This window comes from Struthio camelus, chromosome 22 (assembly GCF_040807025.1).
Source record: "Struthio camelus isolate bStrCam1 chromosome 22, bStrCam1.hap1, whole genome shotgun sequence".
NCBI lineage: Eukaryota > Metazoa > Chordata > Aves > Struthioniformes > Struthionidae > Struthio > Struthio camelus.
The window spans coordinates 2,651,322-2,673,611 of NC_090963.1; the positions used below are offsets into that span (position 1 = coordinate 2,651,322).

Sequence of the window (22,290 nt, forward strand, 5' to 3'; positions counted from 1 at the left end):
AGCCGCGGCGGGCCCGGGGCGGAACGGCCCGGCGGCGCTCCCGGAGGTGCCGGCGCTCCCGACGGCCGGCTGCGCCGCGGGGCAGGCGGGGTGGCGGCCGGGCGCGGGTGGGAAGCGCGGTGAGGAGGGGTGGGGAGCAGCGCGGGGCCGGAACGCGCGGGCGCGGGTAGGAAGCCGGGGTGGGGGGGGGGAAGGCGAGCGGGGCCGGGCCAGAGCGGGGCGCTTCCGGCGCGGGTCGCCATGGCGACGGCAGGGGAGATGGCGGCGCGGGCGGCGCAGCTGTGGTCGCTGCTGGACGAGCTGGCGGAGAGCGAGCCGCAGGCCTACCGCCGCTTCCTGCGGCAGCAGCACGCCGAGGCGCGGCGGCTCTGCGCCCCGCCGCAGCCGCGCCTCTGCCTGCGGGCCCGCCCGGCGGTGGGTGCGCGGCGCCGGGGCCGGGGCCGGGCCGGGGCGGGCGGGGGGGAGGCGGCGCGGGGCGCTCAGCTGCGGCTCGGTGTGTTGCAGGGCGCTGCCGGCAGGCCGCTGTTCGTCAACGTCTGCGGCTGGAGCCGGGTCCCGGCGCCGCGGGCCCCCGCCGACCCCGTGCCCGTCAGCGCCGGGGCCCTGCAGGAGGTGGCGGAGGCGGCAGGTGCGTGCGGCGCCGTTTCTCCCCGGCGGGCAGCGCTTGGGGCGACGGGCGGGGCCGCGAGTGCGGAGCGGGTCGGCTCTTACACGGCCAGCCCCTAGCTCCGTGGGGTCCGGGGTTTAAGGATGCCCCAGAGAGGCCCGAAATGAGCCCTTTCTCTTCGGAAAACCTCACCAATCGCAACCGATAGTGTACACCTGAATCCTGAAAAGTAGGTAGGCGCTAGCTCTCCCTTCGGCCACGGTGATTTGGATCGCATCCCCGTGCTTGAGCACAAACACGGTGCATGGGTCAGTGCTGTCTCTGCACCAGGCTCTAGAATGAGCTCTCTGCCCGAAGCAGCCAATTCAGTGCTGTGACTTTTAAATCAAGTGATTATAAAGCGCATCACAAACCTATTGTTAGTATAAGGTTGTAGGCAATACATGCCAGCCCCTGTGAACCAGGATGCAGTACCATCGCAATAATTCTGACACGTTAACTGATCTTTTCAGAACTCTACAGCATTATAGACGTGGCATATAACCCAGATGTTCTTCAGAGAGCAGAAGAAAACACAGAAAAAATGGAACACTTGATCCGTTTGACACTTAAATTTGTTGAGGAACGATGCAGCCTTACTCTTTCATGCTCCTACAATATCGAAACATTTAAACTGAAAGGAAGCCTGGAAAGGATGCAGCAAAGCCTGAAAGGAAAGCAGATGCCAACTGCACCTCTCACCCACAACACCAGGAATGGTACGTAGATAGCTGCTGTCACTTTTCCCTGAAGGCCTATCAGACTTCTCCAACACACTTCCTCAACCCTAATCTTTCTTACCCAAATCCTTGCCTTACATATAAATGACACACTCATACAAATTTAGAGAAACAGAGTAGCATTCATGCCAGACTTCAGTTGAACCCTGCTGGCCTATCTACATTCACCTCTGGGTTTTGGCCCTTACTCGCCTGCGTTCTACAGTTGAGAAACTGTAGTGATGCTGAAACAGCACATTCCCACCAGCCGCTGGAGGTCTGCTAGGGTCAGATCCTTTGAGGGGCTGAGGATCTCTTGCTCTGACCTGAGTAAAAGGGGTAGCTGCTGTAACTTTTAGCCATTTGGTAATAAAAGTAGAAAGCATGGGTGAAAGAGAAACAGCAAATTACAATCTCCAGCCGATCAAGCTTCTGCTTTGCAATCATAAGTTTAATAATATTAATTGTCAAATGGCATAACATTACAGTTTTTAATAACTCCGTAATAAGTGTGGGCTTTTTTGTGTTTGTACGGGAAAGAATTGACTCTTGATCAGTTGCTACATAGCATGGAAGCAGAGGACTGCACCCGTGATTCTGTGCTGCTGGAAGAAAGTGTTCAACAGTCCAAAGTGCCTCTGATAGAGGAAATTGCCAGTACGGAATTGCCAGAGGAGCTAAGTACACCTCTCTATGAAATGCTCACTGTGAAGGATGCAAACAAGAAACCACTAAAGCTTGAGCTGAAAATCAAATTGCCTGAGGTTAGCTCTGTTTCTGAGTGTGATCTGAGTATTTCAAAGGTAAGATAACAGAAAGAGTAACCTTGTGGTTTCTCTGTAGCATCCAATTCATAGAGGCGTTCACTGCCCATTCATTGACAATTAACCAAGTATTGTAATTCGCTTGTTTTAGGATGATGTTATCATTGAGGTCCCTGAAAAATACAAACTGCAACTGGATCTACCAGCATTGGTAGATGAAGACGCAACTACAGCAGTATTTAATAAAGGAAAAGGGGTATTGCTCATCACAATGCCAGTTGTCAAGCCAGAACTTTAAAGACTGCATTCTCTCAGGTTTACGCTCACAGAAGCCCAAAAGGAGAATCCTGACTTTTACCTTGTGATGACAGTTGTTTTCTTTTTTTAAACTAGCCTAATCTTCCAAGGTGAGTATCTCAAAATGCCCTTAGGATTAAAGGGCCTAGAGTGTGCATATATAGAAAAGGAAGTCTGGAGAAACGTTAGCACCACTGAACTTGGAGGAAAAAAAAAAAAAGTTAACGTATTCAAGTATTTCTTGAGTGTTTACTTTTTTTTTTTTTTTTAAAACAACTGTAGTATTTAAGATCCTTAAATGCATACAAGCTTTACTACCTGATTCAGTTTTGCCTTAATATATAGCAATAGCAGTTGATTTTTTTCAAATAAATGCTCTTTGATAACTGGAGTTACATGGCTAGAGCAGTTCTCATATATTTAAGGCTGGCACAACCAGCAGAAGTACGTCATGTGCGATTCTACAAGTTGTCTTGCATCCTGTTCTTTTTAGAACAATTCCTGATTGCAACTGGAATAGGCGTCATAGTCTTCTCAGTCACTAAATATGCTTGACCTCACTTTATCAGTTTGGTACAGAAGAGGTCTGTTGTTTGATGGTCTCATTCTGAAATTAACATTCAAAACAGCGTATAAAGAATCGAGGCTCAAGAATGCTTATGGGTGAAGCTAGGTATCAAAAACAATCTTGGAGTACTTCAACTAGGAAAACAAGATGCATGAGTTTACACTAATACACAAAACGCAGAATAACTTAGAAGTACAAAATACCTTCCAAGACTAATAAAAATTAGTATCCTTCATGGGGAAAGGGACATACAATCGCTTAAATGATCGTAGCTTCATGACCAATTTGGTATTACAGTGCTCTTACACCAATGCCTTATTTGCACTACACCATGTTACTGTAAGGATGTTCCTCACATCAGAAGTCAGACAAGTTGGTGTAGAGCTGCAATTTCAAAATGGGGGCTTACGAAAGAGTAACAGCTCCTGGCTTTCCCCCTTCTTCGGTTCAGAGAAACTTAGAAGGCTGCATTGAAATCCTGTTCAGCGGCTACAGCTGCAGTCCACGCTGAAATAGTGTGACTGTGTGAGATGAGCCAGCAGGTTGCAGGCTGGAAGCAGCGCCAGAAGTCACTGTCAGCACTCCGAGCGCGCACACACGCACAGAATTGGAACACGCTTCCCGCCCCACAAGATCCTGAGTCTTCCTGTCATTCAGGGAGTGTTTCCATAGGATGAACTACTTACATTAGTGTTCAAGGGTTTCCCTTTAACCAGAATTTCAGGTACTGGTGAACACAGCAGGAAGGAAGGTTCAAGTTCAGTGCTGCATGGTAGTACAAGCATGAGAGTACTTAAGCATGTGTTATTTTTGAACGTTTGTTGTTACAATGTAAGGTTAATAGGATGAGTTTCACTATCAAACTGGAAGAGTAAATCGCTCTGTGCCACAGCAGTATGGTAAGCCACACAAATTACTGAAGAGAAAAGCATGGGAACAATTTTAGTAGTCTGTCAATTCCAAATGTTTAATAGAACACAGGTTCACTAGAGCAAGTCTGGAACCAAGACGTTTTAGATCATTCAAAAACAAAACAAAACAAAACAACAAAACCAAAAACCACCCCAAACACACACTTTTTTTGCTTAAGCCAGACATGAAAACCAGGTATCATTGCAACCAGACATTAAATAGTTCCCACAAAAATATTTAATTTCCACAGTACTTTCTTTCAACATCTTCAGCGAATTTTGTACCACGACTTTACAGGAGACGGTACTTAATGCAATATACAGAATAACAGGTTAGTTTTTTTTTTTCTTTACAAAACCTTCTCCCTCCTATTTAATTCTCCTGGTCACTACATAATTACTACACAATCCTCCTTTTTACATTAACATTTCCATTTGGAAAGTGGAATTTAATAATGTTAACCACTGTACCCCATTCAGGATACAATGACTGGGGTAACTGGACGTAAGTCCATTGAACTATCTAGCATTTTACATACAGTATATACATGGATAGCACATTCTGCAGTTTACTGAGGCTGGGACAACATAGACAATGCATGGAAGGACTGCAGTACCAGTGACTAACTCAGAGCTTCCTATGTTAGAATGCCTGAAAAAAAAGTTTTCTTCAAACATTCAAGTCATCACATGATTAATTCCCACTGATGGGATTAGCATGTGTGATTGCCTATATGGGTTCCAACACACAGATTCTCTTGAACGTTCTGCAAAACAGCTATTTCCATGGCATCGTATTCTGCTATTAACTTAGCAAAAGAAAAAGCAAAAGAGATTTCATATAAAAGCACATGTAAGTGAAAGTCCAGGAGAAGATAGCACGTTCCCTGTGGTATTGTGGCTCCCTCTGACCTCACAGGTGTCAGTGGTCTTTCACCTTACGTTAAAGTGCTCAAAAGGGATCGCATAGCTGGGAAAGTCAGAACCAGTGCCAAATTCCAAAAGACATTTGCAATGCTAACACTTGGCCTTTGAGAAAATCTTCCCAGGGGCTCCAGTCCCTTAGTGCATCTGTCATTGTCGCCCACCGCAGCAGGAGAACAGACTAACAAGGGAATTCACCTTCTACCAACTTGCAGATTTCATTTACCTGCTCATCTGAACTCCTGTGAAGAGATGTTTATAATTCAAATTTGAGAACCCAGAGATCATGAAATTACTTGGTATGCACACCCCTGTTCAACCTAATTTAGGAGCAGATGGCAGTACGCACACCACCTGGATAATTTTTAGATCTGGGATGCTTAACTCTGTTTTGAAAGAGTTTGCAAGTTAACTGTATAAAAATACAGTATTGCTCTGAAAAGCCTTTTTGCAAACTATTTTATCTGTACAGACTGGTAATAAGATTACCAGACAATATAATACATATTTAAAATAAAAAAAGGAACTCTATGTCTGAACACTAAAGTCTAAATAGCTTGTTTAGAACAAAACAGTGTGACCCAGGAAAGTTTTGCTCACATAGTTAAATTATAGCAGCATGGTGACAGGCTTTTCAAGGAAATTCTTGAATTCGACAAGCCACTGCGCTCCAACTGCTCCATCCACAACACGATGGTCACAGCTAAGTGTAACGGACATCACACTGGCCACACCAAATCTGAAAAAAGAAGGGAAAACAAACACATAGCCCTCTAAAAATCAGTGCCAAACCAGTGACACTAACAAAGCAAAAAAGCTTTTATCAGAGACACAGTAACAGAATGTATTCTATAGGAGATAACCATATTCAATAGTCCATCTGATCCATCCTCCATAAATTTGTCTCCTCTCTTAATTTCTACAGTTTTAATTATACTTTTACCATGCGTGAAAGGACTTTTTCTTCTGTTAGAAAACGTGAGGTCTAATGATGAAAGATAAACTACTTTTCACAAACATTAGCCTGGGTCTTGCAAACAAGGCACTATTATACACATGACACTAAAATCATTGACCGTCACCTCGGCTTTCTTTAAGGGTGCAAACTTAAGCACCTCATTAGAGAGGGACTAGTGCCTAAACTATTGTGGATCCAAGACTTTTCCACAGCTTATCCCTCCCCTCAAAGTAAAAAACAGCTCTTCCTTAACTTGCAAGGAAGTTGTGAGGGTAACTGTATGGCGCATCAGGCATCACTCACTGGAACAGGGTCACATACCCATTAAGAGTACAACACAACATCTCCCTGTAGAAGGTACTGGAAGCAGTAGAGCATCAACATTCAAATGTTTTTTTAACTGATAATCTAATGGGAGCGTTAGAAAACTAGCCATCGTTTCAAAGTTTTAAGCCAGAAGCTCAGTATATGCAGAATCAGCTTACCCCTTCTCATTATCTGCTGGCACCAGCCTTTTCTCTGAGGAACCAACTGCAAGGATGCACGCTTGAGGTGGATTGATTATGGCAGAGAAATTCTTAATTCCATACATTCCTAAATTGGAAACCGTGAAAGTGCCACCCTGCAAGAAAAACACGTTTCATGTAGCATATTAATCAACTTGGCTGAAGCACATCATTCTGAACAGGGACGAAAAGTCAAGGGCAGCAATAATTACCAGCGATCAGAGCCCCTCACCTGGAATTCGTGTGGCTGAAGTTTACCTTCTCGGGCTTTAGTTGCCAAAGAAAGAACATCCTTACTAATGGAAGCCAGGCCCTTTATATGTGCGTTAAACACAATAGGCGTTATAAGCCCTGCAGGAGTACTCACTGCAACGCTAACATCTACTACGTGATTTCTGCAAGACACAATGCAGATACAAGTTACTCTAGCAAGATATAATGAAAAATTGTTGTAAGCGTTAAGATAACTTCAAGTGAATATTCATTTCGCAAAAAGTATTTCACCTTGCACACTGGCCTCAGACACAAAGCTCTTAGCACTTTCACTAAAACCCCTCAGCCTTTGCATTACACCCGTCAGCCTCCCACCTCAAAATCCCACCAGAAGATCTGTTATTATGCTGTGAACTCTCTACTGAACAAAGAAAGTTTCTGGCTTCGACCGTACCATAAACTTACTGCCTAATAACTGTGTCCATCCATGAAGAATTCGCCTCGGGCACCTTCAAGCATGCCAGAGCCGAAGCTTTAATTATGAAGTCATTGACAGAGAGCTTAATGTTATCCGAGACCACCTGTAAAGAAAGAGATTTGAGGCATCAGTTGGTCTCTCTCATATTAACTAAGTTAATTTAGATCGTCACTGCCCTGCAGCCCTGTTTAGAGAAAATCTTGGGGGGAAAAAAAAAACATGCTATCTGTAAGCATTAATATTTGAAGGGCCACGATTATTTAGCAGGTGAATACGTCTCCCTCGTAACTGAAGAACATGTTAGTTCTTGGATCTATTTTTTCATGTCTGTTTCCCCAAACTTGGCTTAGAATTAGCATCTCACTTAAAAAGCAGGTGCTCTTTTTACCTTTTGCCCTCCAGCTGAAAAAAAGGAAGAACTCCAAGCAAAGTACTGCTCTCGGGGAAGTCAGAATACCAGTGCACAGTACTTGGTTAAAAAGTCCCATTCCGCCACAAGGCGGTCCAGAACTGATCCACCAGAAGCAGCACGGGCAGTGGAAAGATTATTTTTCCTAAGTCAAAGGGGTGCATCACCAAAGAGCAGAGTGGGAAAGCCTGTGAGAGAATCTAGCATTTTATTCCCCCACACTCTCGCCATGACTCTCCAGCTGCTGTACCTGATTGAGTTCTTTTCTTAGCACCAGCACTTCTCCCATGTTTACGTCGATAGACAGGTAATAGTGAGGTATTGTTTGTTTAGACTGCATCAGCCGCTGAGCAATGACCTGAAGGTATCAATGAAAGCAATTAAAAGAGCAAATCAAGTCAGAAAATTCAAGACTGCAAATAACAATCTCAGAAAGCGATAAAATCTTCTCACCCTCCGAATGTTGCTGACAGGGATATCTGTGAAAGTCCCCACTGGCGCTGCTGCAACTGCAGCAACTGCAGGTACTGCCTCTACTGCTGGGGCCTGCAATTAGAGAAAGACAGTGTAGTTCACTGCATTATCCAAATATCATTTGACAGAGTAGGTCAGCACGTGAAGCAAGCGCTGGGGCTATGTGTCTGTCACTTGTGAGCAGCAGGTACTTCTGCTCTCTAGCTTCTCCTCCCTGGTCCCCGCTAGATTCTCTAGATATTTATAAACCCTATATTTAATCATTATATGTAGCACTAGACTGATTTTGAAATATGAGACTGAGATACACTGCTATAGAGTTCCAAGAATGGTAAGTCCCGCTAGATGATTGCGTTTCAGGGATTCAGCAGAGATGTATGCTACACTTGCAAACCGCACTCAGCCATGTGCCTTCCAGCAGTACACAAAGCAGCACTTCCAGTACTTGTCTTTTGTAACAGAAGCTGGCAAAGAACAGAGTTGGGACAAGGACTACAACAGGCTGTCGCTTCATAATGCTGGCTTTCACTCTGTTTGCCTCTCTTCAGCAACGTCAGATCAGTTGAAACTAGGCTTACCTGAACCCAAAGCAATGTTGCGACCGCAAGAATGCTTGGGAGCACAGAACTTGTTTCTTCAGTGAAATACGAACTGGACAAATTAAGGAAGAAAACTTCCTTCGCGTTTCTGACAAGTTAAGCTTTGCAATCTAATAGTCTCTACAGTCCACGTAGAATCATAACCCAACCAATCCAGGGACGATAACACTTCCATGTAATAACTGCATGCCTATGGAGCATTTCCATCATTTTCACAACATAGCCATTCTCAGAGATCTCAGGCCTACTCACTGGAGCAACCTTTGGTGGCACAAATGACTCCACATCTTTCTTTGTGATTCTACCATCCGGTCCGGTACCTAAGGTAGTCAAGGGAAAAATAAGAGGGTATCAATTATTTGCAATTGGGCATTGCTTATAAGGGTACCACTTTTGTTTAACAGAGATAAGTTAGTTAACACAGCCCCTGGGGGTGAGGGAGAGCTGCAAACGTTCCTGACAGGAAAGAAGGGAAAGGATAAGTAAGCACGCACCTAGAGGGACAGATACTTGACAGCGAGAGCAATGGAAGGGAAAGACAACTTACCTTTCACCTGGGCGAGGTCAATTCCTTTTTCTGCTGCCAGTTTCTTTGCCAGGGGACTAACTAGGATCCTTCCTTTCTGGGGAGAAGGCACACCTGCAGCGAAGGCTGGAGTGGGAGGGGCAGCAGGCTGCGGAGGAGGAGGAACAGCAGGAGTTGCCATCACCTTAACAGAAGGATCAAAGCCATTAGCTTCAGCAAGAGCCTTGAAGGTTTCACTCCAGTACAATAAGAGAACGTATTTCATTTTCAGTAAAGGGAACAGCAAACAGACGTTAATCTGGGAGGATTTTCAGATTCAGAGAAGTTTCCGAGTGTCAAAGTCCTACCAAAAACTTCCTGGGAAGGTGGCCAATTAAGCCGAACTGTACATCTGAAAAAGGTGAAATAATTTGTCCTCCTAACTTCGGTGGGAGGAGGCGGCATTAGAACAGGTTCAAATAACAGGCTAGAGAAGAGATCACGAGCGATCTGCTCCAGGTCTCGCAGGGCAAACTGGATGACCTAACAAGTGATATCTATCACCAACAAATACGTTAGCCTGGCACTCATCATAAGATCATAAACGTTATTACTGGACCTAGGGCTTCACAGGGTCAAACCATCAGAACTGTTCAGATCAAATCAGCAGTTCTCAGTGGTCCCCATAACTTCTCTTCCCTGCTAAGGAGGGTCCTTACCGGTGGAGGAGCAGCAGCAGCAGCAGCTTGCGGCTTCAGGTCAACTACTCCAGTCTCCCGGTAGTCAGCAAAGGCTGGAATATCAGACTCTTTCTCCACAATAATGCAGAGGGCTGTTCCTAGTGGCACATCCCTTGTTCCTTCAGGCACCAAGATTTTTGCCAAGTAGCCTTCTTCCTGCACTTCAAAGCCTGGAAGGGAAAGAAATAAAACTGTTTTGGTGCCTGCTACAGCCAAAGAGTCCCTTCATGCTTACGACGCTTCTAAAGACAGTGGTAGCTAAAGCCCTGCCATTTTTTAGCAGGCAAGAGAATCCGTCTCCATGCAACTAGCAGGCAAACATCTCTGTGCACTGTACGTGTATTACAACAACAGATGAAGAAACAGAAGTGTTTTTAGGAGCTGCAGTGTTTACCTCTGCACTGGAATGAGAAGTAACAATACTGTTTTTCATTGCCCACAGCTTTGTGTCCTGGGCAGCTGGAAGAGAACAGTTTGCACAAAAGCTACTCTGGATCCTCCTCCTCCTTCAAGGCTATATACCACCCTGTCTTGGCTTTGGAGCGGACTCACCTATTGTGGCTTTGTCCGTCTCAATTTCTGCCAGTAAGTCTCCTTCATTCAGTTTCTCCCCAACCTTCTTCTCCCATCTCTGCACTGTGCCCATTGTCATGGTAGGTGACAGTGCAGGGAGAGTGACCTGTGAAGCCAGTAAATGCAAGTAAATCAGACTCTGATAACCCAAAAGGAACAGAAACAGAATTCTAACTCCCAGCTAAGTGATGTCAAACAAAGGAAGTGGCTGGTCTTTGCTGCACTCTTAGATCTGGTTCCACTGAAGCAAAGTACAGTGCTATGCCATATCTCTAGTTTGGCTTCTTTTATCGAGCAGCAAAGCAAGCAGGAGCAAAACCCAAGAAACGTCCATGTTGAAGCGTTTAGTACCACCACTGCACAGAGAGTGTCTTGCAGTTGCTGCCTGTAAGACCAAAAGGAAGACTGAAGCAAGTCACCCTGTCTGCAGCAAGCAGGTTTCGCTCCTTTAGAAGTTATACACGCTTTACCTCCGATAAGCGCACAAAGATGCTGTACGTTTTCACGTGCACACTAAACACATGCAACAGAAACAGCATGTGGAATCACACCTTCAGAGCAGAATTGGATGGAAAAGACAAGCAAGTGGGAAGAAAACTGGTTTAGTAGTAGAAACACAAGTCAGATAAAAGAGCTTTGAATTAACTCCCTGCTCAATCCCTGATTTCCTGTAACATCTCAGACAAGTCAGTTTCCATATGTCATCTGTAAAATGAAATTAGTAGCAATTTCCTATTTCAAAGGAACATTGCAGAAATAAACCCATAACAAAGCACTCAAACACAGAGGTACGCTTCAACAACTAAGCGGCGTGAAAACATTACCCACAAATACAACTCATTATTAGTCACCCACAAACACATCTGGTTTGTTCACCACAATACCACACTCAGCCTCGCTCGGAGATGCGAGCGGCGTCTTCAGAGCTTATTCACAATTTGCACAGGGTCTTTTTATGTCACACCTGTCCAAATCATAGCAGCTTTTTTCTGGCCTGCATAAGAATCCTAGAAAGACAAGTCTCTCTTCTACTGACAGAAGAAATGCTAAAATACCTCTCAGAAAACAGCTTACCGGGACCTCCAATGACACCTACTTTAAGCATGCACTTAAGTGGCTTGCACTCCTGCAGCTGTAGCTAGTAACCTCCCACTCTAGACGGAATTTATGGCACAATACCCTGGGGCTAGCAATGCCAAAGTCACAGAAAAAGAGTGCAACAAACATGAATTCATTAGGAACGCTCTCTCACCTGCATGTGAGGAGGGTAAGAGCTGCCAGGAGCCTGAGGAGAAGGCTGAGGTGGTGGCGAGGGAGCTGCAGTTGGGGGGGGAGGCACTGTTGCTGCAGGAGGAGCAGATGCTGCAGAATCCAGCGTGTAATTTTTAAAGGCATCAACATGTTCAGGCCTAGAGGAGAACGTGGAACCACAAAACCAGTCAGACTGCTGTCTCTAAGCCTTTCATGCAGGGCACCCAAGCAGCCCCAACAGAGAAAATTCCACCGAAACGTTATCAAAACACATACTTTTCAACTGTGATACATATTATGGCCCCAATAGGAACGTCCCTTGTTCCTTCTGGCACCAGGATCTTGGCTAAGTAACATTCCTCTATGCTCTCAAAGCCAACTGTTGCTTTGTCTGTCTCCACCTTTGAGAGAGAACAGGACATCATTAAGACAAAGCAAAATACTGGCGAGCTCAGAGCCTTCCCATCTGACAGCGGAGGGTCCCAATGCACACAGTTCTAGCAAAATCACCCTGTCCCACCGGCTCTGGAAAACGTGCTCTCAAATAAGCCTCGCTTCTGCTCCTTACTCCAGAGGAAGGAGAAGCAGCAGCCAAACCTGAAAGGCTGTTAGTCACTGGCTACTGACAGCATCTCCAGAAGATCTGTGCTGGGGTGGGGGGAGCGACCAGGCCCAAGACCGCAGGCATGCGCACAGCCTATTCGAAACGCAGCACAGCCTGTGCCCAGGAGATACCTCCGCTATCAGCTCCCCTTCGCTGATCTTGTCACCCTCCTTCTTCTCCCAGCGTGCAATGGTGCCCATCTGCATCGTGGGGGACAACGCCGGCAGGGCCACCTGGCAGGAGCAGGGCAGAGCGTTAGCAGCCGGGCGGTCCTGGCGGCAGGACCCAGGGGAACAGGCGGGTCCCCAGCACAAGGGGCAGCGAGGGCAGCCTCTCCCCGAGCGCCCCAGCGGGCTGGGGCTGCCTCCCGCCGGGCAGGGGCGCTGCATGGCGGCTGACCACCTCCGGGGGGGGGGGGGTGGCCCAGGGGGGCCGAGAGAGGCGGGGGGGTGAGAGGCGGGGGGGGGGGGGGAAACCGGGGCCGCCCCGGCGAGGACAGCGAGGGAGGAAGCGGGGCTGCCCGGACGGAAGGCTTGGCTGCCCGCCCTGGGAAGGGTGCCGGGGCCGCCCCCGGGCTGGGCTCTCTCACCTTCTGGTGCGCCGGGAGGCTGCAGCAGCGGCGGGGCACGAAGCGAGGCCAGGCGGGCGGCGGCGGCAGCAGCCGCCCCCCGGGCCGGGCCGTGGGGCCGAGCCCGCCGCCCCGCGCTGGGCCCCGGCCGGCTAACGCGGCCCCCGCCGCCCCACCAAACGCCCGGCAGCCCCGCGTAGGGCCGGCGGCGACCCCCGGCGCCGCCCGGGCCACGCGCCGCGCCAACACTCGCCACATGCTGGAGCCGGAGTTGGAGCCGCGGCGCCGCCGCCGCTCGGTGACCTCCTCCGTCCGGGCACGGCGCCGCACGGCCCCCGCGCGACGCTGCCGCGCGACGCCGTAAAGCGCGGCGGCGCGGCACAAGTGCAGTGCCGCCGTGTAATGGCGGCGCGCCCCCGCCGGCCGCGCAGCCGCCCCCGGCCCTCCCCGGCCGCGATACAGAGGCCGCGCTTTATCGGGAAGGGCCCAAGCCCGACGGAGGGGCCGCGGTTTCCTCTTTTCCTGGGAATAACTGCCCCTTTTAGAGCCACGAGCGCAAGCGCCAGAGCGTCTACGAGAAATGTAGTTTTACGTATAGCACTCGTGCGGTCGATAATCCAGGCACAATTACAGGAAAGAGGGAAGTAACACTGAAGAAAATGGGAGAGGAATAGACACAGACGCAAAACAGTCAAAAGCCAAGTCCTAGCTGTTGAGTTTTAGGCGCTTCCCCCCCAGTATAAATCCGCTGAAGTTGCTCTTACTACAGAGTCAGACCGCTGAAAGCCAGAGAAGCACCTGGCACAAACATTTGCCACCCTTTGCCTTGTGCCTGCTGTTTCTTCCCTCCTTCAGACTTATTTCTATCCCTCAGGCCAAGGAAAAAAAATCCAGAGAAGGCTGCGGCGTCACTGCAGAAAGGAGGCTGAACCCGAATTGTGCGTGTGCCACACGGAAGGAGAACGAGGCAATTCTTGCATCACTCCCCAAAATCAGTTCCCTGCCTCCCCATGAGGGCTGCCCCCAGGAACCCACGAACAAGAGCACTGCTGTCAGCCCTGTCTCGGGGCATGCCCTTTCTTGTCCTGGTTTATACACGATGTTAACACTGATGAGAGGTATGTGACCTCCAGCCCCAAGGAGCAAGAGTTTATGCCAGCCTGACTCCCTTGCCAGTATATCCTGTTCCTGCTCTGGACAGCATGTGGCAGAAAGCTTTCCAGAGCCAGTTCACTCCTTGGTTCTCTGGCGGGAGTGAAAGTAAGGATAGGAGATAGGACCGTGGTTACAGTCCTCTGAACCAGAGTAAAAACTATCTCCTATGTCAATTAACAGCTATTTTCTCCATGGGAAGGCTGGAGAGCTTCTGGGCAAGGCTGTACTGACACCCTATCCATCAGAAGCTCTGGTCACGTGAACCACCTCCTGTGCCTTCAGTCCTCCGAAACCAGGCTGCCCCATCTTTGAGTAGCAGAGGGCAATAGGGAAATGCAAGTGCAGACCTCGAAAAGGGTCTTATTTGTCTCTGTAAAATGCCAGCCTCAGTGTGTGGTTCTAGCTGAAATAAAACCAGTAAGTAAAAGCTGAAGTAAGAAATACTTGAGAAGAATTTGCAATTGAAATACAACAATGAATTTCACTATGATAACCCCATGCTCTCTTACAGCAAACCACTAAACATCATGCAACAGAGAAACCAGTTCCAGGGAGGAAGATAATTTGCGTTTCTTTTCCAAGACAGATACATTCCCCCACGCTCCCTTCATTAACTTTCCCATTGATAGTCTGGCTGCTGTCTGTGAGGAAAAGAAATCACTGTAACAAGTTGTAGAAAACAGCAGGCTGTAGATATTGTGCCAGTGCAGCATGGGGCCACATGAGAGTCTTGAGCTCTTTGCTGGACAGTAAAGCGGCGAGAAGAAAGGTGGCACTGTTACTGTCTCTACAAGCTGCCAAAATATAAAACCCTGTAGGAACTAGTTGGATTTCCATAGTAAAATAAAGTTACGAGCCCACCGTGTTTACAGGAGACCATATAAAAACATCTCAGCATCCACTAGGAAAAGGAGTAAAATACAGTATAATGCGTGCAGAAATATACAGAAAGGACTTGCACAGGTATAAAAATATCCACAGTCCTCAGACAACGATGTAAACTGGTATAAAATAATTCCAAAAACAGGAACAGGTTTACAAAAAGGACATGTTAATATAAAACAATAAAACCCAAGTTCACTGTCTCCCAGCCTCACGCACAGCACAGACACGCACGTAGCCCATGGCAGAGCCACACGTACCGAGGATGAGCAGAGCCTTGACTCACTGTTCAACCTTTTAAGTCAGTGTCTGCTGCAAACCACAGTCAGCACTGCATGGCAGTCGAGCTGCATGGCAGCTGAAGGGCAGAGACAGGCAATCCATTGGTGGGGGGAGGAATCCAAAACCCTCACAGACTTCAGGGTTTGTACCTTCCCAGCAAACACTTTGTCTCCTGCTCCCTCAGGCACCCCAAGGAGTGGGAATGGGTGCTGTGCTGACAGGGTTTATCCTGCCAGCGTGGCTATGCGTTTGGGAGCCCTTGCAATCAGCGGACAGCAGTGCACACTGATGCCCGCACAAAGGCGGCTAGGGAAAAAGGAGGCAGATGCAGCACCCAGACTCCCACTACTGCTTTAAACCTGAAGAGACATGTCTGTTGGTTGCACAATCCATCTGCCTTGCTGGAAGAGAGGAGAGGGCAGGAGTGCAGGGAAAGGGGCTCATCAAGGAGGGCAGTTAAAAGTACTTTGGGCAAGCAGGTGATTCCAGCTCCCTCCCACAAATGAAATATTTCGGCAGATAAGCAAGCACCAAGTTACCAGAGTTCCCAGAGCAACAAAGCAAACCCACAATGGACCTCAAGAAGTGAGCACAAGTTTGGAAGGCAGGCAGCAGAAGAAGGGCTAGGAATTGGAAGCCTGAATCTGGGGAGAAGAGGAGCTTTGCCAAGCTGATGATCTTCGCTTTAGACAGTGCATGAAGGCTTCAGAAGACTGTCTTCCCTTCCCAGCTCAGGTCTCTATACTGTCCATCTGGACTGTCCACAAAGTTCACCCTGCTCCTGTAGCACATGCAAGTCCAGGGCTGGAGTCAGTCAGACCTTCTGCTCACAGAATCTAGCAGCATCTTCTGGTTCATGAAGACAAAGCTTCACGTTTCTGCCATCAGTGCAGATTTATATAATACTGTGTACAACAAACCAACGTTGAAATGCTCAGATCACAAACCGCTACGCAGACATTGCAGGAATGGAGAGGCAGGGGAAGGGAGAAATGCATCATTAAGGCCTTCAGGGTTTAGTTGACAGGACAAAGCAAGGTGTTTCCTTCCCACAGACCTGTCATTTCAGTCTTACAACCACATGTCTGCATTTGGCCATGGAAAGTGTGATGCCAGGTGTCCATGCATACAACAGCACGTTACCCATTGTTTGCAAAAAAGCCCTAGCTTGAATTGCGCTCCTTCCAGGACACATACTTTTTGGTCATTCTCTGAGCTCAGCAGCCAGTTACAGGTTCCCACAGTGAAAGGACCTAAAAGTTCAATTAATTATCCCCATGGTCTTCTTCTACCCAGGCCACAATTTTCCCCTCCCAACCAGGAATGATGTCATCATCATGGAATACCTGTTAAAAGAAAAGAAAAAAAAAGAAAAAATAAAATAATAAAAAAAAAAAGCAAGTGAGTCCAGTCACCTCTGGAGCTAGGACACCACTTTCCTGCACGAGTGGCATAAGAAGAGGCAGGCATGAAATCAAAGAGCTTAGCTCAGACCACGCAGCCCACGGAACATACATTTCATCCAACATTGACACAGACCTGAATATTCCCTTCAGGCTTTAGGGGAAAAACAGCTTAGGCTCCTTCTCTAATCAAAAACAGTCAATATTGTTGTTGTCATTGCTGTTCTGAAAAGGAAAGATGGCATGTTTCTTGTCTTTGCCTTTTTGTGATCTATCACATCACAACTTACAACTGTTTTCTGCAGAACGGCTACCTAGTCACCTGACTGTTGCCAAATAAGGTAATCCCTCTTGCCTTTATCGACTTGTGAAACAGGAACCGTCCCAAAAACCTTTAATGAATGTGAAGGGCTAAAGTGACAGTAGCGCCAACACCAGCCACTGCCCAAACAGGGGCTGTAATGCAGGATACAAGGGAAAAGATGCCACAAAAACACTATCACCTCTGAAAAACCTTTAAAAGACAAAGTAGGAGAACATGGTTTTTCAGTAAATCTAATTTGCTTACAGGGTCTCTCACTGCAACAGAGTTCACACAGCCACTGCAGAGCTAGAAGTGTGGTTCAGGTTCTTGCCCAGTGTCCTCTGAGCAATGCTGTGTCACAGATTGCCCTTACAAATAGCCAGCTCTTCGCACAAGGGGCTCTGCGAACCACAGGTAACTGCAATCACAGTCATGTCATTGGTCTGGCTGGGGATGAAAACATCCTGTTTTAGCGCTTTACAAGAGAAGCCTAATCTACAGTTGTGAAAACATGGCACACTGTTCTGAGGCAACTTCATTCATTGACAAGTGAGTATGACCAAAGTCTCCAGGGTTAAGTGGTAACACTGCACACCATACTGGCTGATGGCCAAATTCCACACCTACCTCCTCCTTAACCGTGCCAAACTCTGGATCCAGAGCTTTGAAGTGGTACCGGTGGGTTCCTTCACGATCAATAGCTGCCTTAAAATCCTTCAGAGTCACTTCCCCTAACCTGCAAGGGAAGAGTTTTGCACTATCCCATGGTACACAGTCACAGATTTAGTTTAGGTGTTACTCCATATCATGCTAAGCCACAGCACAAACCTGGCTAGGCATGTGGCACCCTGGCCACAAACATTTCAGCCCCAGGGCCTCTTCAGAGGAAGATTCACCTCCTCTTTTCCTAAGACCTAACCTGTTTTCCCCCCCCAAACAACCTTTGTCCTTTCCCCTTTTGCATTGACAGCCAGGAGTATTTTTGCAAGGCAGTCCTGCACTACATGCCACAACAGAACTGCCTGGCTGCTCTCCCTTGGAAATTAACAAAGGAAACAAAAAACAAAGAAAAAAACCCCCCAAACAACGCAGTCCCCCCCCTCCCCCCCATGAAATCTCTTGGGGAATCTAATAAACAAATCTATCAGCTAGAGGACTCCTTTACGTAATTTTCCCACTCAAAGGAATGAACTCAGATGTCTGACTTAACGCACAGGGAACCTGTGCCAGCAGTGACCACACCAGGAAGAGATCAAACTAGTGCTGTTAGGGAATAGAGCGCCTTCCATACCCATGTCAGCAAGGAAACAGCAGGCCTCACCTCTTTGGTATGTTGACCATAAAAGGTGTGAGGGAGCGGTCAGTGAAGTACAAAACTTTGGTGCAGGCACCGGTGTTCATTGCGGGCGTGCTGTGAGAGTGAGGCAGTTCTGCAAAGAAAAGAGCACAGAGAACCATCACCAGTGAACATGGTCCTTCTCTTGCCCCATTACAATGGAGGTGCTCTCAGCATCAAGCTTGCCATCACAGGAGAGAACTAGGAGGTAGGAAGGACTTCCTTACAAGAGAGGCCATCCCCTTGGGAAGGGCCAGGCACTGCCCTGCTCACTGGAAAGTTTTGCATTTTAGGGTAGAGCCACCACCTGATTGTGCAGTTAGCCTGGAGGAGGTGCCTAGCTCAGCTCTGCAGGATTGCTCTGTCCCACCCACAAAGGGGCATGCTTCTACTGCCACCTACTCCACAGACACTCCCCAGCTCAGCAGTGACAGCAGAACATTTCTGGAACAGCAGCTGACTGCACAGTGCCCGGTCCTACTGGCTGGGCCCACAGCAACATTATTGCTTGCAGATGGGTGGAGCAGGATGAACTGACTGATCATGATCATTAAGGCAAAGGCTGTATGTCTCCTCCCCATCTGCTCACTCTACTTGGCCAGAATGAGTGTTTGTGCATGGAATTCTCATTTGTGCTTCTCTCCCTCTGGCTGCTGCCTTGTTTTCTCTGTCCCTACAATACACCGTGCCAAAAGCTGAAGCAGGGGAAGGTTCACACTCAGTGACTCTATTGGGTTTTAGCCATCCTAGCAGGAAGAAAGCAGTAAAGACACCCAATCACAAAGGCTTTTGAGTTTAAGAAGTCTTTGGAGCCACCCTCTTAGAGCTCTTTACTCGCCAGTCATTCTAGGTTTGCGGCTGCAAAACTCTGAATGATTTCCCTGCTGCAGCAGAGCGGATGGAGCCCGCTAAGACCTAAGGAGAAACAGAGAAGTGCAGTTTGCATGCAGAGGATACCTTATGCAGAGGCTGCTGCAGGAACTGCAGTTTACAGGAGAGGAGGGAGAACCCTGCAAGGCCTCATCGGAGCCCACCTCTGGCTCCTGAGCTCCTCTCCAGCCTTCTTCCCCATCCTGTTCCTCCACACTCCCCTGCTGCTGGGCACTACAATGCAGCTGAAAGATGGGGGCCTTTGTCTTTCCCCAGTACCTACAGGGCTTCCCTCCTGCCAGGCATTTCCCCTTTGACCTCACAGACTGTTTACGGTGACATTTACAGCCAGCACCGGAAAAGCAGCCTTCATGAGGAAGGGCAACCTGGAGCTGCTGCAGCCAGGAAACATACTGTTAGAAAATGCTGCGCTGTTGGGAATACATGAAAGGAGCTAGATGCCAAGGGGGGAGCAGGAGAGGAGGCAGCCGTACACTTATCTATGTCCACTAGATGGTGTAAGCCAGAGGGAAACCTGAAATAACATCCTACTTCCCACTTGTCCCAGGGGTAATTATTTGTTATAATTATTTATACTGCAGTACTACCCAGGGGGCCCAGAGAGGCTCCCACTGTGATGGTGCTGTACTAACAAGCAGCCAGAGACGGTCCTTGCCCCCATTCCTTTGTGGTGAAGTCTCGTCTGCGCAGCAAACGCCTGAAGGGAGGGAAGTGAGCTCAAGTAAAGGGAGTGGAGTGAGAGGCTGGAGGTGGCAGATACCCAAGGGGCTGCTGTGCCCTGGACTCTGGCCAGGAAATCTGAGCAGTGAAGTTGGCAGTGGGAGCGAAGGAGCTGAAAGGCACTTACTGAAGTTGGGAGGCCAGGAGTCTCTATATTCGTTTGCTGCTCTGTTTGCCGGTGACTTCCCCCGGACCTAGGGGCAAAGGCAAAAAGAGTGAGAAAGAAGGGTCACTTCCCATGTTGGGGCTCCCCTTGCTGCCCAGCTCACAGTTGGGCGAGAGAGGCGGAAGTAAGAAGCCAAGCGCGCTCTGCAACCTTTACCCTTCTCTCTTGCCTCTTCTGCGTCTCCATGCGGTGCAGCCGTTCCATCAGGCTGGAGATGCCCTGTTCCAGGCTGTCAATGGTATGGTGCTGTGGGTCGTGGCCACTGAAACTGTTCCTCAGGCTGCGAAGGGCATCACGGACCAGCTGCAAGTCATTTGTCTGCCCAAGAGACCACAAGCTGGTCAGACACGCCAGGCTGCCTTCTTCCCACTTAAAGCCACAGGCTTTACAAAGGGAAAAATCTCCCTTAACAAGCTAGCAGCTCCAAGGAGAAGGGTGCTACCTGGAGCCCTTGGCTGGGAAAACATCCCGTAGGTGCACTTACCCCTCGGTGGGCTGGGGGAGCAGCTCCTTTTCCTGCTGTCTGGAGGAAACCATTGCTCTGAGCGCTGTGATTGCTGTAGCCCATCACCTGTTCAGGGAAAGATATGCACGCCACAAGGAACGTAACAGTAAGATTTCCTTGAAAAAGATTGCAATTTGCCAACTCCAAAGTGAAGAGAGGACTTTCCAATAAATCAGTGATGCAACTGGCACCTTCTATGAAGTAAATACACTCACACAGAAGTGTGCTGGCAGTCCTATGGCCCAGGACACAGACATGATTCCCCCGATATGGGGGAGAAACAGGGGCAGAGACAGGAAGGGGTTTGCCACTAGGTGACAGCAGGTTCTGTAAGCTCTAGAGAGCACAGTCAGTGTGCAAGTGGCACCGTGCAAGTTGAGAGCTGGGGCTGGTACTCTCTCTGCTCAGAGAATTACAGGTTGTCAATGTATGGGTCACAACAGGAAGAGGAGGAGATAAGCAGCTAAGCCCTGGTCTAACCATTAGCCTCTGTCAGAGCTGGAACTGGAACCGGAACCCAAGAGGAGGAAGAGTTGGCTTCCGCTCACTCCTGCGCTCCCCTCACTCTTTCATCCCTCATGACTCCAGAGACTAACTAAGCCAGAGAGCTCGCTGCTGAGAGCTTTGGTAAGTCGGACACCTCGTGGTGTCTGGCTGCTTTGGTTAGAGCACAAGGAGACTGCACTGAGCCTAACCTCTCTAGGATGGAGGGGGTGACTCATGGAGTTCGGTAGCAAGAGAGTGCTGGAGAGAAATATTGCTCCAGCGGTCTGCTATGTGGATCAAAGCATTGCATACCTCCTCAGCTTCTCTCTTTATACACTGGGCCAGCAGGGCCTCTTTGTGCTCCAGCTCCCGCTCCAAATCTACCTGTGAAGGGAACAGAAAATTCAGCACAGAGCCAGCAAGGCAAGTGGCAGCTCTCAGGGCACCACTGCAGCCCACCTGCTCCATACCTGCTGGTAGCTGGCCTCAGAAAGCTGCCTAAGCATTTCATCCAGTTTGGTCTGATGCTGCTGTAAATGACGATCCTTCTGGCCCAGTTCCTTCTGCAACACAGGGATCAAGGGAATCACAGCAGGACAGCGAGTGAGGAAGGCTCACAGTCACATTCCTCGAGGCCAGGAAAGGTCTTTAGAGTCTGCCAGGACCAGGTTCCTCTACAACTTGACTGACACAATCTATACACTTTTAACCAGATGTTACACCTGAGTTTCAAAGCTTTGTTTGAAAAAAATCAGCCAGGTTCCTCTTACCTGCAGACCCCTGGCCAAGCACTGTGGCCAGGCAAGAGACTGACTGAAAGAAAACAGATTCCTGATGGATCAGCGTGTAAGTCAGAGACACAGCATGACTTGATGGGTTTCTGCAAGAGTGTTAGACACTTAGCAGGGCGTCACAGGAAAAGTGTGACAGCAGAAGATCCACTATAAAGCTGCTGAGGCAGAACACAAGGACCACCTGAACCCTCCATCTCACTATAAACATTCATGGCTCTTGTGACTTAATCCACTGCCCTGAGGTGACAGACTGCCACCAGAGAGACACCAGTCACATTCGCAAGACAGGAAGGAAGAACCACCAGATCCTGCCCCAGCAAAGCCCCCAGCGAAAAAGAAGAGGCTCTTTTACCTTGTATTCTGCCAGTAGCCGGTTTCTCTCTTCAACTTTTCTCTGAAGGTCAACCTGCAGAAGCAACACCTAAGTGTGAAGTATGCACCCCTGGAGGTTTAGTGCAAACCTCTTTGCCCCTTGTGCTAAAGGGTGACCAGACACCAAGCATTTGCAGGGAAGCAGGGTTCAGGGGAGCTGGTGTCTAAGGATGGCAGCCTTTTGGTTAGGGCTATTCCTTCCTGGCCTTGCCCTCTCCAGGCAGAAACTATACATGGTAGCTTGCTTCACCTGTTGAGTGCCACTCGATAATGCAGGGAGTGCAGTA

At 48.5% G+C, this 22,290-nt stretch overlaps 3 protein-coding genes across 14 annotated transcripts in view; 1 reads left to right on the forward strand and 2 right to left on the reverse strand.

Annotated features, from left to right (window-relative positions):
* Positions 1-224: 224 nt before the first annotated feature.
* Positions 225-2,821, forward strand: PIH1D2 (PIH1 domain containing 2). 2 transcript variants are annotated; one of them, XM_068917045.1, is made up of 5 exons: positions 225-414; positions 484-628; positions 1,120-1,365; positions 1,906-2,168; positions 2,281-2,821. In XM_068917045.1, exons 1-5 carry the CDS (start codon positions 241-243, stop codon positions 2,425-2,427), a joined length of 975 nt encoding a protein of 324 aa, XP_068773146.1. In that variant the 5' UTR covers positions 225-240; the 3' UTR covers positions 2,428-2,821. The 2 variants fall into 2 exon arrangements, with proteins under 2 accessions (XP_068773146.1, XP_068773147.1); XM_068917046.1 differs by having other exon boundaries at positions 228-414; positions 505-628.
* A 1,113-nt stretch (positions 2,822-3,934) lies between these two features.
* DLAT (dihydrolipoamide S-acetyltransferase) lies at positions 3,935-13,714 on the reverse strand. 5 transcript variants are annotated; one of them, XM_068917041.1, is made up of 15 exons: positions 13,472-13,714; positions 12,271-12,372; positions 11,812-11,936; positions 11,537-11,693; positions 10,264-10,390; positions 9,691-9,881; positions 9,014-9,176; positions 8,719-8,786; positions 7,847-7,939; positions 7,644-7,751; positions 6,972-7,087; positions 6,526-6,688; positions 6,273-6,409; positions 5,430-5,568; positions 3,935-5,071 (listed from the first exon to the last, which is right to left on the reverse strand). In XM_068917041.1, exons 2-14 carry the CDS (start codon positions 12,343-12,345, stop codon positions 5,439-5,441), a joined length of 1,653 nt encoding a protein of 550 aa, XP_068773142.1. In that variant the 5' UTR covers positions 12,346-12,372; positions 13,472-13,714; the 3' UTR covers positions 3,935-5,071; positions 5,430-5,438. The 5 variants fall into 5 exon arrangements, with proteins under 5 accessions (XP_068773142.1, XP_068773141.1, XP_068773139.1 ...); XM_068917040.1 differs by lacking the exon at positions 13,472-13,714 and adding an exon at positions 12,961-13,043; XM_068917038.1 differs by lacking the exon at positions 13,472-13,714 and adding an exon at positions 12,729-12,965.
* Positions 13,715-14,291: 577 nt separating this feature from the next.
* The window catches only part of DIXDC1 (DIX domain containing 1), a 45,806-nt gene continuing 37,807 nt past the window's right edge, over positions 14,292-22,290 (reverse strand). For 4 of the 7 annotated variants that reach the window (XM_068917031.1, XM_068917032.1, XM_009670216.2 and 1 more), the window contains 9 exons: positions 21,984-22,037; positions 21,308-21,400; positions 21,150-21,221; positions 20,331-20,417; positions 20,003-20,164; positions 19,808-19,874; positions 18,055-18,163; positions 17,361-17,469; positions 14,292-16,372 (listed from right to left, as the gene is read on the reverse strand). In XM_068917031.1, the coding sequence (XP_068773132.1) occupies positions 16,292-16,372; positions 17,361-17,469; positions 18,055-18,163; positions 19,808-19,874; positions 20,003-20,164; positions 20,331-20,417; positions 21,150-21,221; positions 21,308-21,400; positions 21,984-22,037 (834 nt within the window). In that variant the 3' untranslated portion in view covers positions 14,292-16,291. Of the gene's footprint in view, positions 16,373-16,398; positions 16,655-17,360; positions 17,470-18,054; positions 18,164-19,807; positions 19,875-20,002; positions 20,165-20,330; positions 20,418-21,149; positions 21,222-21,307; positions 21,401-21,983; positions 22,038-22,290 lie in introns of those variants that run through there. The other 3 variants (XM_068917034.1, XM_068917035.1, XM_068917033.1) reach the window with 2 other exon arrangements.

What these genes read in the sequence shown, in the direction of transcription:
- PIH1D2 (XM_068917045.1), top strand. Translation starts at nt 241, where the DNA reads ATGGCGACGGCAGGGGAGATGGCGGCGCGGGCGGCGCAGCTGTGGTCG. An exon ending in GGAGGTGGCGGAGGCGGCAG is followed by an intron (nt 629 to 1,119) that starts GTGCGTGCGGCG and finishes TGATCTTTTCAG; the next exon opens with AACTCTACAGCATTATAGAC. An exon ending in GTGATCTGAGTATTTCAAAG is followed by an intron (nt 2,169 to 2,280) that starts GTAAGATAACAG and finishes CGCTTGTTTTAG; the next exon opens with GATGATGTTATCATTGAGGT.
- DLAT (XM_068917038.1), bottom strand. Translation starts at nt 12,965, where the DNA reads ATGTGGCGAGTGTTGGCGCGGCGCGTGGCCCGGGCGGCGCCGGGGGTC. An exon ending in TGACCTCGCCCAGGTGAAAG is followed by an intron (nt 8,787 to 9,013) that starts GTAAGTTGTCTT and finishes TGACTACCTTAG; the next exon opens with GTACCGGACCGGATGGTAGA. An exon ending in TTCAGCCACACGAATTCCAG is followed by an intron (nt 6,410 to 6,525) that starts GTGAGGGGCTCT and finishes TTTTTCTTGCAG; the next exon opens with GGTGGCACTTTCACGGTTTC.